This window comes from Mastigoproctus giganteus, chromosome 3, assembly GCF_048544385.1.
Source record: "Mastigoproctus giganteus isolate SK-2022 chromosome 3, ASM4854438v1, whole genome shotgun sequence".
NCBI lineage: Eukaryota > Metazoa > Arthropoda > Arachnida > Uropygi > Thelyphonidae > Mastigoproctus > Mastigoproctus giganteus.
In genome coordinates, this window is record NC_143577.1 from 231200663 (window position 1) to 231215241 (window position 14579).

General features: G+C 39.1%; 1 protein-coding gene across 1 annotated transcript in view; it reads left to right on the forward strand.

Moving 5' to 3' along the window:
* The first annotated feature begins 12916 nt into the window (after positions 1-12916).
* cpa (F-actin-capping protein subunit alpha) overlaps positions 12917-14579 on the forward strand; it is a 53606-nt gene continuing 51943 nt past the window's right edge. The window contains exon 1 of the mRNA XM_090370933.1: positions 12917-12994. Coding sequence (XP_090227059.1) covers positions 12953-12994 — 42 coding nt within the window. The 5' untranslated portion in view covers positions 12917-12952. The remainder of the gene's footprint in view (positions 12995-14579) is intronic.

Consider the following 14579-nt stretch of genomic DNA (forward strand, 5'->3'; position numbering starts at 1 on the left):
ACCAACAGCAAACTCAAAATGGGAAGCATTCAAGGAACTAATCTTGGAGGCTACCAGGCTTTACATACCAACTAAGAAATATTGTTCAAGGTTTAGGCCTAAATGGTTGTCAGATGAACTAATGAGACATGTGGCAGAGAAGAAAAATGCATGGGATACATACAAATTAATGGGTGACATGGAAGCCTATGATAGATATAAGTTGGTCTGTAACCAAGTCACAAAGGAGATTAGGCAGGCAAAGGCAGACTACGAAAAATCCTTGGCAAAAGATGCAAAGAAAAACAGAAAAGAGTTCTTTACATATTTGAACTCGAGAAGGAAAGGAATGAATCAGATTGGTCCACTGGATATTGATGGTTCAACAGTTGAGGATCCTGCCCAGATGGCTAACAATCTAAACGAGTATTTTGCATCTACATTCACGCATGAGGAGTTATTCAGGAAGGAGAATGATGTAGGTAAAGTAAACATGGGCAGTGAGCTGGATGATTTTGTAATAACTGAGAGGAAAGTGGAGGAGAGATTGTTGAGGATAAACATAAAAAAGGCACCTGGGGTGGATGGGATCTATCCAGTTATATTAAAGGAGGCAGCAAAGGAAGTATGCAAACCCCTAGCCATAATTATGAGAGCTTCTTTGGACTCAGGGGAGGTACCCATAGACTGGAGATGTGCAAATGTAACCCCAATTCACAAAGGAGGATCAAAGGCTGACACAAGTAATTATAGACCTGTTAGTTTAACTTCTGTTCCAGGTAAATTAATGGAGGCACTGGTTAAAGAAGCACTGCAGGATCATCTAGACAAGAATTCAGTTATAGCTCAGACGCAGCATGGTTTTGTTAAGGGCAGGTCTTGCCTGACCAATTTGATTGGATACTATGATGTAGTCACAAAAGAACTGGATGCAAGGAATAACTTTGATATTATATATTTGGATCTTAGAAAGGCTTTTGATACTGTTGCACATGGAAGACTGCTGCACAAATTGGAGCAGAGTGGTATTGGAGGCAAATTGCTGCTATGGATAAGGGGATGGTTGAGTGGCAGAAGACAGAGAGTGGTAATCAATGGACACTGCTCAACGTGGACTAATGTTATTAGTGGAGTTCCTCAAGGTTCAGTGTTGGGTCCGTTGTTGTTTTCGGTGTTTATGAATGATATTGATGATGGTATATCAAGTTTAATGTCCAAGTTTGCAGATGATACAAAGGTTGGCAGGGTCGTTAAGGACACTACTGATGCTATGCTGCTGCAACAGGATCTGGAAAGGTTGAACAGATGGGCTGAGAGGTGGCAAATGAAGTTTAACATTGACAAATGTAAAGTACTACATATGGGAAACAGTAACCCCCGAGCAACGTATCAACTCTGTGGTACTACACTGACAGTGGTGGAGAATGAAAAGGACCTGGGGGTAATTGTGCAGGCAGATATGAAGTTCTCTGAGCAGTGCAGACGGGCTGCAAGAGTAGCTCATGGTGTCTTGTCAATGATATACAGGAATTTTTCTAGCAGGGATAAGGATGTGATTATTCCCTTGTATAAGGCAATGGTCAGGCCACACCTTGAGTACTGTATACAGGTCTGGAGGCCTCATTTCAGGAAGGATGTAGAGCTGCTGGAACGGGTACAGAGAAGGGCAACAAGATTAGTGAATGGAACAAAGGGTTGCTCTTACGAAGAAAGGCTTAAGTTTTGCAAATTACAGAGTCTGGAGACTAGGCACCGGCGAGGTGATCTGATAGAGGTGTATAAGGCTTTGAATGGTTTGAGCATGCTCAATGCCAATGGGATTCTTCATCTTGCTCAGAATAATCACCTCAGAGGGCATAAATTCAAATTGCGGAAGGACGGATGTCGGATAGATGTGCGGAAATTTGCCTTTGGCCAGCGGGTGGTTGGTTGGTGGAACCGACTTCCATCACTTGTTGTTGAAGTTGATAGCCTAAACAAATTTAAAGCTCAACTGGACAGGTATTTCGAACGAACGGAGGGGTGAAATGGGAGTGGGTTTTTTTTTTTTTTTTTGGCTGATGCTGAATAAGCTTGCTTTCTTGCATCATATGCCTCTACTAATGCTAATGCTAATGCTAATGCTAATACCATAACCAGCACCACCTTTATTTGATATGTTTATTAGAACTAGATCGATTGAGAGAGAGTCTGTTATCAGAAAACCGCTTCGCGACTGATCTACACTGAAAAATGCATCCATAATTCTATCTAATGTCAGTTCTGATATCTTCATAAATGGAAGATTAATCGGTGTTTTTAGAGAGTCGGCGTTTACACATAAACGAACATGGCTAAATTCTCCTCCCTTGTTTACATGTCCGATAATTTGCTTAAACATTTGTTTGAACATTTGAAAAAATTGTTCCCCTGCAAGCAAATGCAGGTCTTTGCACTTGTAAGTTTTATACTTAGTTTTATATTTAGAGGAAAACTTCTCTGATCCTTCACTGATTTCGTAGAATCGTTCGTATGTTTCCTCACTCCCACCAATTTGAATCTGAAAAGAAATGAAAAAAAAAATACTTAACGTTTTTGGAATTCGGATTGTAATTCTACATATGAAATTCTGATTAAGACTTACAGGCCCTTCGTTTGATCCTCCTGCTCTCCCCTCGGCAAGTTGAGACAATGAAAAGAATTCTGCATTCTGAAAATGAATATTAAACAATGTTATAAAAACTGTATTTTTATCACTTTTAAAAATAAAAAGTGATAAAATAGGAGGAAATTCACTCACCTCTGTATACTGTACACTATTCGTATACAGTATTTCAGCTTCAATGACTTCAGCAAGACTATCAGCTTCAGTCTCCAGGGAATCATCATCACACATCCAAGTGTCCATTTTTTTTCTCTAACGATTCTGTGACTGGGGTCGCCTTTTTAAAGTTTCTCCAGTAGCATTACGACATTCTCAGTCATCGATCCGACTATTTTGTCAAAAGGAAACTTGATGGTTCCATAGTACAGACTCGTAGAATAGTGATCGAGCTGAGGCACTAAAAAACACAACAGTTGTAGAAAAACGGTGAATGTAACGGCAGGCCGTATACAGGTCATATATAAAGCGGTCTACACATCCTGTAGGTCTCGGAATATTTGAGTAATGTCACAGCACGAGGACATCATCCTTCACTTTCAAATAAGGTCATCGGAATATTTGTGTTAATTGTGTAATGTCGCTCTGTATACTGTGAAACTTGTTCCGAAATAGTACGACATCCTGTAAGAGCTCATTATTAGACATTTTTCGATGACACACGTCTTCTTGAGTAATATTATTAGTCACATATCAGGGTTGGGGACTGTTTTATATATGACTGTTATACGTTCTGTCGTTACATTTGCCATTTTTCCGCAACTGTTAAGATGAGTACCGCTCCAAAGAAGAACTATGTGTTTTTTCGTCGCCTCAGTTCGAGCACTATTCTACGGGTTCTCCTGCTTGATTTCGAAGTATCGATCGTTTTGGAATGTGCCTCGAGTTATCTAAAATTAACGACAGATCAATGGAGTAAGATAGCGTTAAAATGGCCTGAAGTATTACTATTAGTTCGGGGTCGTGCACATGAAACTATTACATTTACAGGCGGCTTGGAGATTGAGACAGAAGCTGGTCGTGCTACAATTTCCAATGGTGAGTTGTGCGATTTTATTCTCGACTTGAGTGAATGTGAGTCTCTTTCACATAAAATACTCTATGTTGACGAGTTTGTATCTGTGCTTGGAAATGAAGCTAACCTATTCACTTTGATGCAAGAATCTGTGATGAAAGTACTGGACTCTGCTCGCGAATGTTTGCGACAGCGTCGGCGCTTCACCACCAGTGATATCACATTTCAAGAAGCCTACGAGTATATGGTTCGACATCTGATTCCGTATAACGTGGTAACAGACTTTACGGCTAGATGTACTTTGCAGCAGCAGAAAGAACCAGAAATTAATCCTTATAATATTCTGCAGGCAGTACTTGGGATGATATCAGAGTTAAGGAAGTGTTATATTGAACGTTATGCACATTTATTCCCATTTCATTAGACTGTGCCTTTTTGATTATTAAAAAGCTGTTCGTGTTCTGAAAATGTTACTGTTTGTTCATAGATGTACCTTTTTAAAAATGTTCATTAAAAAGCAGAAATTTTCTTTGATGTTTGAGCTTTTGGATTTAAAGAAATGTGTCAATAAAATGTTTACACACATAAGTTAAGACAATAAAAGGTTAAAAAATATGAGACGATAATAATTACACAAAAACCGATAATAATTACACAAAAACAATAATAAAAAATATGAGAAGATATACAATAATAATAAAAAGGCTCTAATTAAAAAAAAATGTACCAAAGAAAATATACAATAACACAATGAACTATGAGAAGACATGGTGTTTTGCCTGTAATGCTGAATGTGAGAGAAGAAAAAAAAATTGAGAAATATACGTGGCGCCATCTAGGGACATAAATACGAACTAAAAAGAATTCGTTAAGCATGTGGCGCCATCTAGGGTAGGAAATGAGAACTACTTATAATTTTCAAACCAGAGCTCGTGGTATAGTATGCAAAAGTGTTTAAATCCTTCCAGGTCTTATGCAATTGTGTTTAAAGCTATTTAGACTTTATGCAAATGTATTTAAATCCCCATCATATCTACTCCTGACCATTGTCTTAACAAGGGGATAATTACCTCCTTATCCCTGCTAGAAAAATTCCTTATATCATTGACAAGACACCATGAGCTACTCTTGCAGACCGTCTACACTACTCAGAAAGCTTCATATCTGCCTGCATAATTAACCTCAGGTCCTTTACAATCTCTACCACTGTCAGTGTGGTAACACAGAATTGATACGTTACTCTGGAATTACTGCTTCCTATATGTAGTATTTTATATTTGTCAATGTTAAATTTCATTTGCCATCTCTCAGCCCATCTGCTCAACTTTTCTATATCCTGTTGCAACAGTGTATTGTCATTAGTGTGATTAACAATCCTGCAAATCTTCGTATCGTCTGCAAACTTGGACATTAAGCCTGATATACCATCATCAATATCATTTATAAAAACAGAAAACAACAACGGACCAAACGCTGAACCCTGAGGGACTCCACTAATAACATTTGTCCACGAAGAGCAGTATCCATTGATTACCACTCTTTGTCTCCTCCCACTCAACCATCCCTTTGTCCATAGCAGCAATTTGCCTCCAATGCCACACTGCTCCAATTTGTGCAACAGTCTTCCATGTTCAACAGTATCAAAGGCTTTTCTAAGATCCAAATATAGGATATCAAAGTTATTCTTTGCATCCAGTTCCTTTGTGACTACATTATAGTATCCAATCACATTAGTCAGACAAGTCTTCCCCTTAACAAACCCATGCTGTGTCCGAGCTATAACTGAAGTCTTGTCTAGATGATCCTGCAATGCTTCTTTAACCAGTGCCTCCATTAATTTCCCTGGACCAGAAGTTGAACTAACAGGTCTGTAATTACATGTGTTTCCCTTTGATCCTTCTTTCTGGAATGGGGTCACATTTGTACATCTCCAGTCCATGCATACCTCCCCTGAGTCCAGGGAAGCTCTCATAATTATGGCTAAGGGTTTGCTTACTTCCTTTGCCGCCTCCTTTAATATAGCTGGATAGATTCCATCCACCCCAGGTGCCTTTCTCGTGTTTATCTTCAACAATTTCTCCTCCACTTTACTCACAGTTATTACAAGATTATCTATCTCACTGCCAGAGTTTAACTCATCTGTGGTATTCTCCTCCCTTAATAACTCCTCATGGGTGAATGTAGATGCAAAATACACATTTACTTTGTTAGCCACCTGAGCAGGATCATCAACAGTTGAACTGTCAATATCAAGTGGACCAATCTGATTCATCCCCTTCCTTCTAGAGTTTACATAAGTAAAGAACTCTTTGCTGTTTTTCTTTGCATCCTTTGCCAAAGATATCTCGTAATCTGCCTTCGCCTGCCTAACCTCCTTTGTAACTTGGTTACAGACCAGCTTATACAAAGGGTACTAGGAAAGTTTTGCAATACAGCTTTGTTTATTTAATTTTTTCAAAGTAATTTCCTCTACATTCAATACACCTCTCCATCCTCCGAAACCAATCTTTAAACCAGTTCTGCCAAGTTTCACTAGGGAGTAAAGCACACTCGTTGTCCCAAGCCCGTAGAAGGTCCTCATCACTGGAAAACCGCCTCCCTTTTAGCTTCATTTTCACATGCGGGAACAGTGCAAAGTCGCAGGGAGCAAGGTCTGGACTGTAGGGAGGGTGCTCGAGAAGTTTCAGTCCTGTCGTGGTCAAATATTCGGTGCAGGCTTTGGCGCAGTGAGCTTGAGCATTTTCGTGATGGAGGTACCAGGTGTCCATTCTTGACTTTGGCCGCAGGTTCTTCATAGATCCAATGACTTTAGGCAGGCATTGTTCAGTATACCACTTAGCTGTGACTGTCTTCTGCGTGTCCAAAACGACACGTTCCACAATTCCACTCGATTTGAAAAATACAGCTATCATTTTCTTCTTTTCAGATCGGGATTTTCTGACAATTACGGGTGTGTCGTCATCATCAAAGACCCAAACTTTGTTTTGAGCCTTGGTCGGCAGATCGTAATAGTACAGCCAAGTCTCGTCATCTGTCACGATGTTGTTCACATACCGAGATTGTCCCTTATCAAACTTTTTTAACATCTCCCGGCACCAAGTCACACGTCGTGTCATCTGCTCTTCAGTCAGTTGATGCGGCACCCAGAGAGAACAAAGTTTCTTCACGTGCAAATGATCTTGCAGAATCGAACGAATTGCTGGTGCATTTAGGCCCAAAGTATCCTCTATCTGTTGGTAGGTCACTCGCCTGTTTTCGTCAAGCATTTTCGTCACAGCAGTAACGTTTTCCTCCGTGACTGACGTTCGTGGCCTTCCCGGCCTCTCAGAATCCTCCAGAGTGAAATTTCCCCTTTGGAATTCTCTATACCACCTGAATATCGTTGTACGATGTGGACAATCATCATCTAGTGCAAGAGTCATTTCTTCTAAGCACTGGTCTATGGTTAAACCACGCACGAAATTATACCGCAAAACTGTCCTTATCTCATTTCGTGACCACGATGCCATCGCAAGCACTTTACACTCTCACTACTAATGAATAACTGAGCCCATCGACTTGGCGCGGCGGCTACTATGCACGTATGAACATGTCTCAACATGCAGCAACAAGCAGCTTCCTGTGATTCATTGTTGCGTCATATTGCAAAACTTTCCTAGTACCCTTTGTATCTATCATAGGCTTCTGTGTCACATGTTAATTTATATGTATCCCATGCATTTTTCTTCTCTGTCATATGTCTAATGAGTTCATCTGACATCCATTTAGGCCTAAATCTTGAATAATATTTCTCTGTTGGTATGAAAAGCCTAGTAGCTTCCAAGTTTAATTCTTTGAATGCTTCCCATTTTGAATTTGCTCTTGGTAACATCATCAGTTGGTTCCACCGTATAGAATTTAAATACTGTCTCAGACCACCGTTGTCACCTTTACAAAAGCAAAAACCCTTCCCTTTAATCTTGATGGTAGTTACCTCTTTGAGGAAATCCCACTTTTGCACACTGATCACTGCCACCTAGTGGTTACTTTATCTGCAGATTCTTGATGCATGAAGAAACACTACTGATAATCAGATCAAGAGTATTACTCCCTCTAATTGCCTCCCGAACATGCTGCTGTAGAAAATAATCATCCAATAAATCCGCAAAAGCCTTGCTAGTGTGTGAGTGACCAACCCACAAATTCCAGTCAATATCCGGGAAATTAAAATCCCCATTATAAGACACTGTAATTTACTGGCCCGTTCTATTTCTCTGCACAACTGCTCATTATACTCATCAGATTTATTAGGTCTATAACACACACCTATCTCATTTCTCCTTTCCCAGTGCATTGTCCACCAACATCAATTGGATGCACCTCCTTAGATTTTATGTGTTTCTTAACTAACAGCATAACCCCTCCTCCCGTCCTGTCCTGTCTATCTTTTCTGAACACATTGTACTCCCCAAATTCCAGTTCTGCACTTCTTATGTCTGTGTGACGCCATGTCTCTGATCTCCGAACAATATCTGCCTTTGATGTCTTGACTAGCACTTCAAGCTCATCGAATTTATTAACTATACTCCTTGCATTGGTATACATGCACCTGTTTCTACTCTTAGTTACCCTAACACAGCCCATGTATTTACTTGTTCCACTATGACTCCCAGCAGTCCTGGAAATTCCCATTGTCTTGCTTTCCAGGCTGCTGCCCAATTGCATTTCAATAGAAGTAGTCCAAGAATCACTTTTACCTCTGCCAGCGGCTACTGTTAATCTATTAGTCCGTGTATTCCCCCAAGCTAGCAGTTTTCCGACCCACTTACCTCTGCCTGGATAGCATCAGCAAATATTCTTGCACCCTTTCTATTTAAGTGTAACCCATTCCTGTAGAAGCAGTCTCTCCTGTTAACAAGCACAGACCAGGCTGAGAAAAATTCTACCCCTTGGGCCTTGCACAATCTCTCCAGTGCCGAATCGATCGACAATTGGTTGTTAAGGTACTCGCAATGTCTGTTTACCTATTGATGAGACCTCAAATAGGGTCTAACCATAATGAGAGACCTATCGGGAGACAAACTGAGATTGTCAGATATTGGAGTTTGTTCTCATCTGTTTCAGGCCATGTCTTCTCATTTCTCTCCCTCTCTCTCTCTCTCTGTCTCTCTCTCTCTCTCTCTCTCTCTCTCTCTCTCGCTCGCTCGCTCTCTCCTGTCATGTCTTCTCGTACTGTCTGTTGAGCCCTTTTTGAGTTCTGTTTTTTTGTCCCCAAATTAAAACCGTAGTATGGATGATAGCATAATTTTAAATAAACAGTAATATACTTCTCCCTTAGAGCACTGTTTTTCGTTTAAAGTAGTGAAACAACGAGAAGCTCATGGAGGAAGGCCTCCACTATATGAGATCGTCGCATTCAGTAGCAAACCAAGTTTGCTCATTGTTACGTACAGAATGAGCAATTGCCTTACAATAATGTTCCTTAACAAAGTTCTAAAAACATCGGCTATGACTTTTCCATCGTTAATTACCTATTTACTCCTAAATAAAAATTATAGTATGAATTTTGAATTTAGTATAACTTGACTTTAGAAAAGTAGTAGGTATCAGCAATTTATTTTTTGTATATGTGGATGTCTATTATCAATGCTGTATGGATCCAATTCCTGTTATGTGTGCAAGCTATAATCATTTTTCTGATATAGTGAACCCTCGATATAACTGTTTCCAATTTAACATACTTCTGAAATAGCGGACAGCGACCACCGAAAATATCTTTCTGTCCGAACGAAACCCAGTGGTATGACTGCCTCGATCTGATGATGTTTACCATCAGTTGATACCATGTCTCATTTCTGGCACTCATTTTGCAATCAAAATGAGTGCCAGAAATTTGCTCACCATCAGAATGTAGATTTAGATGGTCTGGTGCCGTAGCGGACATCTTTTCAAATATTCTAAAATAAGACCGCTGGGGCCCGAACCAACAATAAGTGCATTGTTCTCAGGTTCTCCCCACGATTTTGGAGCACTATATCAACTGTGCCACTACACTCCCGTAAATCTGGTCTAGTCCATTGGTTTGTCTCACTTGCCCTAATCTCAGAAGCACTAATGGCAACTTGCTCTAATCGCACATGCCCTAATGAACGCTTGCCATAATAGTGACCTCCCTAATCGTGTTCCAATGGTAAAGGGGAGGTCCTACTATCAATTGCCCCAAGCAAATATATAATTGCATACATTCGATCCCTTACACTCTAATAACCATTTACACGAGGTTGATGAGCAAGTGAGGTAACGCCTCCGGTGTTTCCGTCTGCGTTTGTCGACCTAAGAATTCGTTCAAATAGTAGCCAAACATCAGCATGACATTTGCTCTTTACAGTAGGAGATAATACCCATTAACGTTATTATTACATTATAATATAATAATTATTATATTATAATATTAATATTATAATTTATAGTTGGTGGGCCGGCTGGTCCAGGATCTTACCGATACCTATTATCAGACCATGCTGCTCCTGCTGACAGGTTTTTATCCTGGATCCGGGGTTCTTGTGTAGTATGCATAGAGGCCAAATGTTTCCATTTCTTTATATTCCTCTTCCAGATAAGTCAAAATCAACTTACAATCTCAAGTTCCGATTAAGTCAACAGAAAGCATCGCAAATCGGGAGAACATTTCAACCAAGAAAATTCCAAGTTGATTACGAAACCGCTCAGATCCATAGAAGAAACATTTTCTGATGCTGATATTAAGGGCTGTTTATTTCATTTCGGTCAAGCACTTTGGCGGAAAATACAACATTTAGGATTATGATTGGCATACATCGAGGAACAAATGGTCAGAAAATTAGTGAAGCTAATGGTAGGATTAGCATTTGTTTCTTTAGAGGAACTAGAGGACGCTTCGGAAGGAATCATTCGAGAACGTCCACCGCCAGAACATTCTTCAAATGAAAAGTGTGAAGAGCTTATAAAATACTTTGAAACACATTGGATTGGACCTTCTGCTCACTTTCGGCCATCATTGTGGAATCATCATGCAATTTAGGTCCTCGGACAATAAATCGTGTGAAAGGATGACATTATGCCTTAAATAAATCTGTAGGGCACCATCATGTTAATATATGGAAGATGATTACCCATTTAAAAAACAATAAGCTAACTTTAAGAGAATGCTAGTATTAGTAAATGTTGTAAATCTTTTACCTCGTAAAAACGTAAATAAGCGGGCATTAATAAGAAATTAATGAAATTAGCAGCAGATAGACAAAATGGAGACATCGATTTACACACTTTTGTGCAAGCAATTGGTTACTTTCTTTCACTAAATGATTAGTATAATTTAAACTTAAATAATTTGTATTTGTATTTTAAACCTGTGTTTATTTCTTTATTTGATATAAAGACATTTGTATTTGTATTTTAAATACAGGGTGATTCACTACCAGTGCGACAAACTTGCAGGAGGTGTAGGGGGCACAAAGACGAATCGGAATCACATAGCATTGCAGGGTCCGAAATGCCTTCATCATGCGGTAGAGGACGTTGAATGGGAGGTGGCGTGAACAGCGATCCCGCTGGAAGTCAGCATTTGCAAACCGGTTCCCAAGGCAGTAGGATGGACGAGTATTCAAACGTTGAACTGGCCGACATGCACCTCGCGTGTGGAGCTGCGGACTGTAACGGGCGCGCCGCTCTGCGCTTGAACCAGGAACGTTCCCGCACAGGCGTGCTCCTCATCATACGATTTTCGCACGTGTGCACAGAAGGTTACGTGAGACTGGTTGTTTCACGAGAGGTACCATGAATCGAGAGCGAACGACGAGGACGCCAGACAAGGAGGAGAATATCCTACGTCTTGCAGAAGGCAATCCGAGTACGAGTACTCGAGCGATAGGCCAACGATTGGGTATTTCCCAATACACTGTATGGAGGATACTGTCAACAAACCAAATGAGTTCATACCATCTGCAACGCGTCCAATCATTGGAACCTGCGGATTATCCACTCCGGACGACTTTTGCTACTTGGTTTCTTCAACAGAAACGGTTCGCAAATGCTGACTTCCAGCGGGATCGGTGTTCACGCGACCTCCCGTTCAACGTCCTCTACCGCATGACGAAGGCATTTCGGACCTTGCAATGCTATGTGATTCCTATTCGTCTTTGTGCCCCCTACACCTCCTGCAAGTTTGTCGCACTGGTAGTGAATCACCCTGTATAATTCGAATTTGTATGAAGAAAATAAATGTATTATTGTTTTGATGTTATATTTGTTGATTTTTTTCATTATGTTTTTGAATTCCATTTTTATATTTTTATCGCTCCGAAAAAATAGGATACGGTTAAATACACACAATAGAAATGCGATTAGGGCAAGTGGGACTTAGAACATATACTTTTAGGGCAAGTGGGAAATGGGGCTTAAATAGGGCAAGTGGGGTAACGCCAGTCCATCAGCTTGTAAAGCGTTCCAGACAGAGCCGGATTTACATATAAGCTAAACAAGCTACAGCTTAGGGCCTCACGTTACAAGGGGCCTCGCTCTATCTTAAAAAAAAAAACTTTTTCAATATTGTCACAAGTGAACTATAAGAGAGAGAAGGGCCTCATACATTTTATAGCTTAGGGTCACGACAAGTTTAAATCCAGCCCAGGTTCCAGACATCAGTTGGGAGTCATCTGAACCTCGAGCAAAGGTACTATGGAATGTTAGATTCTGAAAACTCTAAACTGCCATTATATGACACAGCAAAACCCTTCTTTTCCATACAATGAGTGCAGTGAAATTACAATATTGAATGTTTTTTGTTTTTCTATATATATATATATATATATATATATATATATATATTATAAAAAAAAACACTATCTCATGTCATTCCGGCAACTATTGTATATGTAATTCTTTAGAATTTATCGGATAGCCTTACCACCATTTAGTCCGCTAAGTAGAAGTTTAACTTTACCCCAAAGGGCTTAGTGGGGTGCAAAAATACAATTACTAAAGGAACAGGCGTTTATTGCCATCGCGTAGAATCAAACATGCTGGTTTCGTTACCTGATCCACAGAGTAGTAAGATATTGACCATACACTTATTATAATAGCACTATATGTTTAACAATATTCTATGTTTATTTACAGTGAAAAGTGTCATTATCTGTTCTGGAAATTTTCATTTCTTAGTACACTTTTATTTTTTGGAAAGATAAGAGTAAACAGTATTAGATTTGATGTAGTGGAACTGTCAAATATTTTTAGCTTACCCATAATTCCTGTGAACGAAAGGCGTGTGCTTAGTGCTTACAAACGTATGCACAAACAAAATGGCTTCTGATTACGACGAACCTATATCAGATCAGGAGAAGGTGAGCTATTCAGTTAATTACAGATTAATTGTGTGAAGAATAAAGCAGTGGAATAAATGTGATGATCTAGAGTTTAACAAGCTCACATATGTTGTATCAAAGTAGGAGTCGAAAGTAATGAGATATAGGGGGTGGGTGGATATATTAACAAGCACACACCTACCCAGAAAAGTCATCTGGTCGTGGTAGAATTAATTAAGTCGGAACATGTTTACGATAAAGCCATTCATAAATTCATTAATACGTGGATGAAAAATTCATCGGTAGCTCTGCTTATCCTGCATTCAGAAAGTTTCGACGTCATCGTTATTTCTTAATATAGAAGCGTTCAAGTTTTTAGTCAATTAGCATTCAGTAATGTTTATCATGATAGTGATAAGCTTCAAAATTATTTGATACCTTATTTCCACCCCATTATTTCTGCATACTACAAGTTGGTTTTAATTTAGCTTAAATGTTTCTGTCCAGTTGAAAAACATGTAATAAAGATACTTATGTGGACTTTTTGTCATTTATAATTAGAAGTTCCCATCTAGAACAGACAATAAAAATTGTATTAAGGTAATCATCATGTGATTTAGGTGTCGATGCAATTAGACTGTTGCCCATTTCATCAGCGATCGCCATGTTTGCTTAGCCAATATTTTCTAGACACTATTTTGTATAGTAATTGAACAGCTGTAAACGTGTAACCGTTTCACTTTGTGGTTAATTTAGCTGCAGATTACACTATTTTGTTTTTTATTCTTTTCAGTGGAAAACATGACATTTTGTTATAATTGGGAAGAGAATTAAATATGTTGACAGTTTGAGCTTAGTTTGCCACAAGCATATTTATGCTTTTAAAATTGGGTAATAAAAATCCTTTCAAATAAGCTGCTGCCTGCCACACTGGAGCAGTCTAATTTAAATGGGGGGGATTCCAAAATTAGTCCATAAAGGAAAAATAAATATTTTTTTAAAGTGTAAAACTGGTCACTTTTAAACAGTACCTTCAGCTCCATTCCATAACTTTCTGGAGAGCACTTTATAATACAGTAGTGTTTGAGTACAGTAAGTTGAAAATGCCTGTTTTAAGAACTGCTAGGTATGACATTATTTCATAGGCCTCCCACTAAATGTTCTTGTTTATACTCTGGCACGACCACCAGTTCAGTGGAGTTTACAATAAATCAATCAATACAAATGTTAATCGTATTTAGTGGTCATGGGCTTGAACCCTGGTCCACTGACAGTGTGCTACTGCACTCGCGCTCTTGACCACTCGGCTACGTCAGGCCTGCACTAATGATGATTAAGAGTTTTCCTGTTCAGTTGTAAATAGTTTTTCAATTATCAAGAAGGTTATTTGAAAAGCATTCTCTTTTAGGTGTAATGAAGAAATACAAAAAAAAAAAAAAGCTTTATTTTGTTTCACAGAATTTTTATTGCAGGATGAACTTCTGAATTCTGTAGAAAATTATTTTGTACCTCTTGTTTAATATAAAATTTCGATAGAAACATTACCAGTTGAGATACTCAGTGTTCTCTTCATTAGGATCTGGCATTTTAAAATACATTAAGGCTTTCGGAACACGTTCAAAGT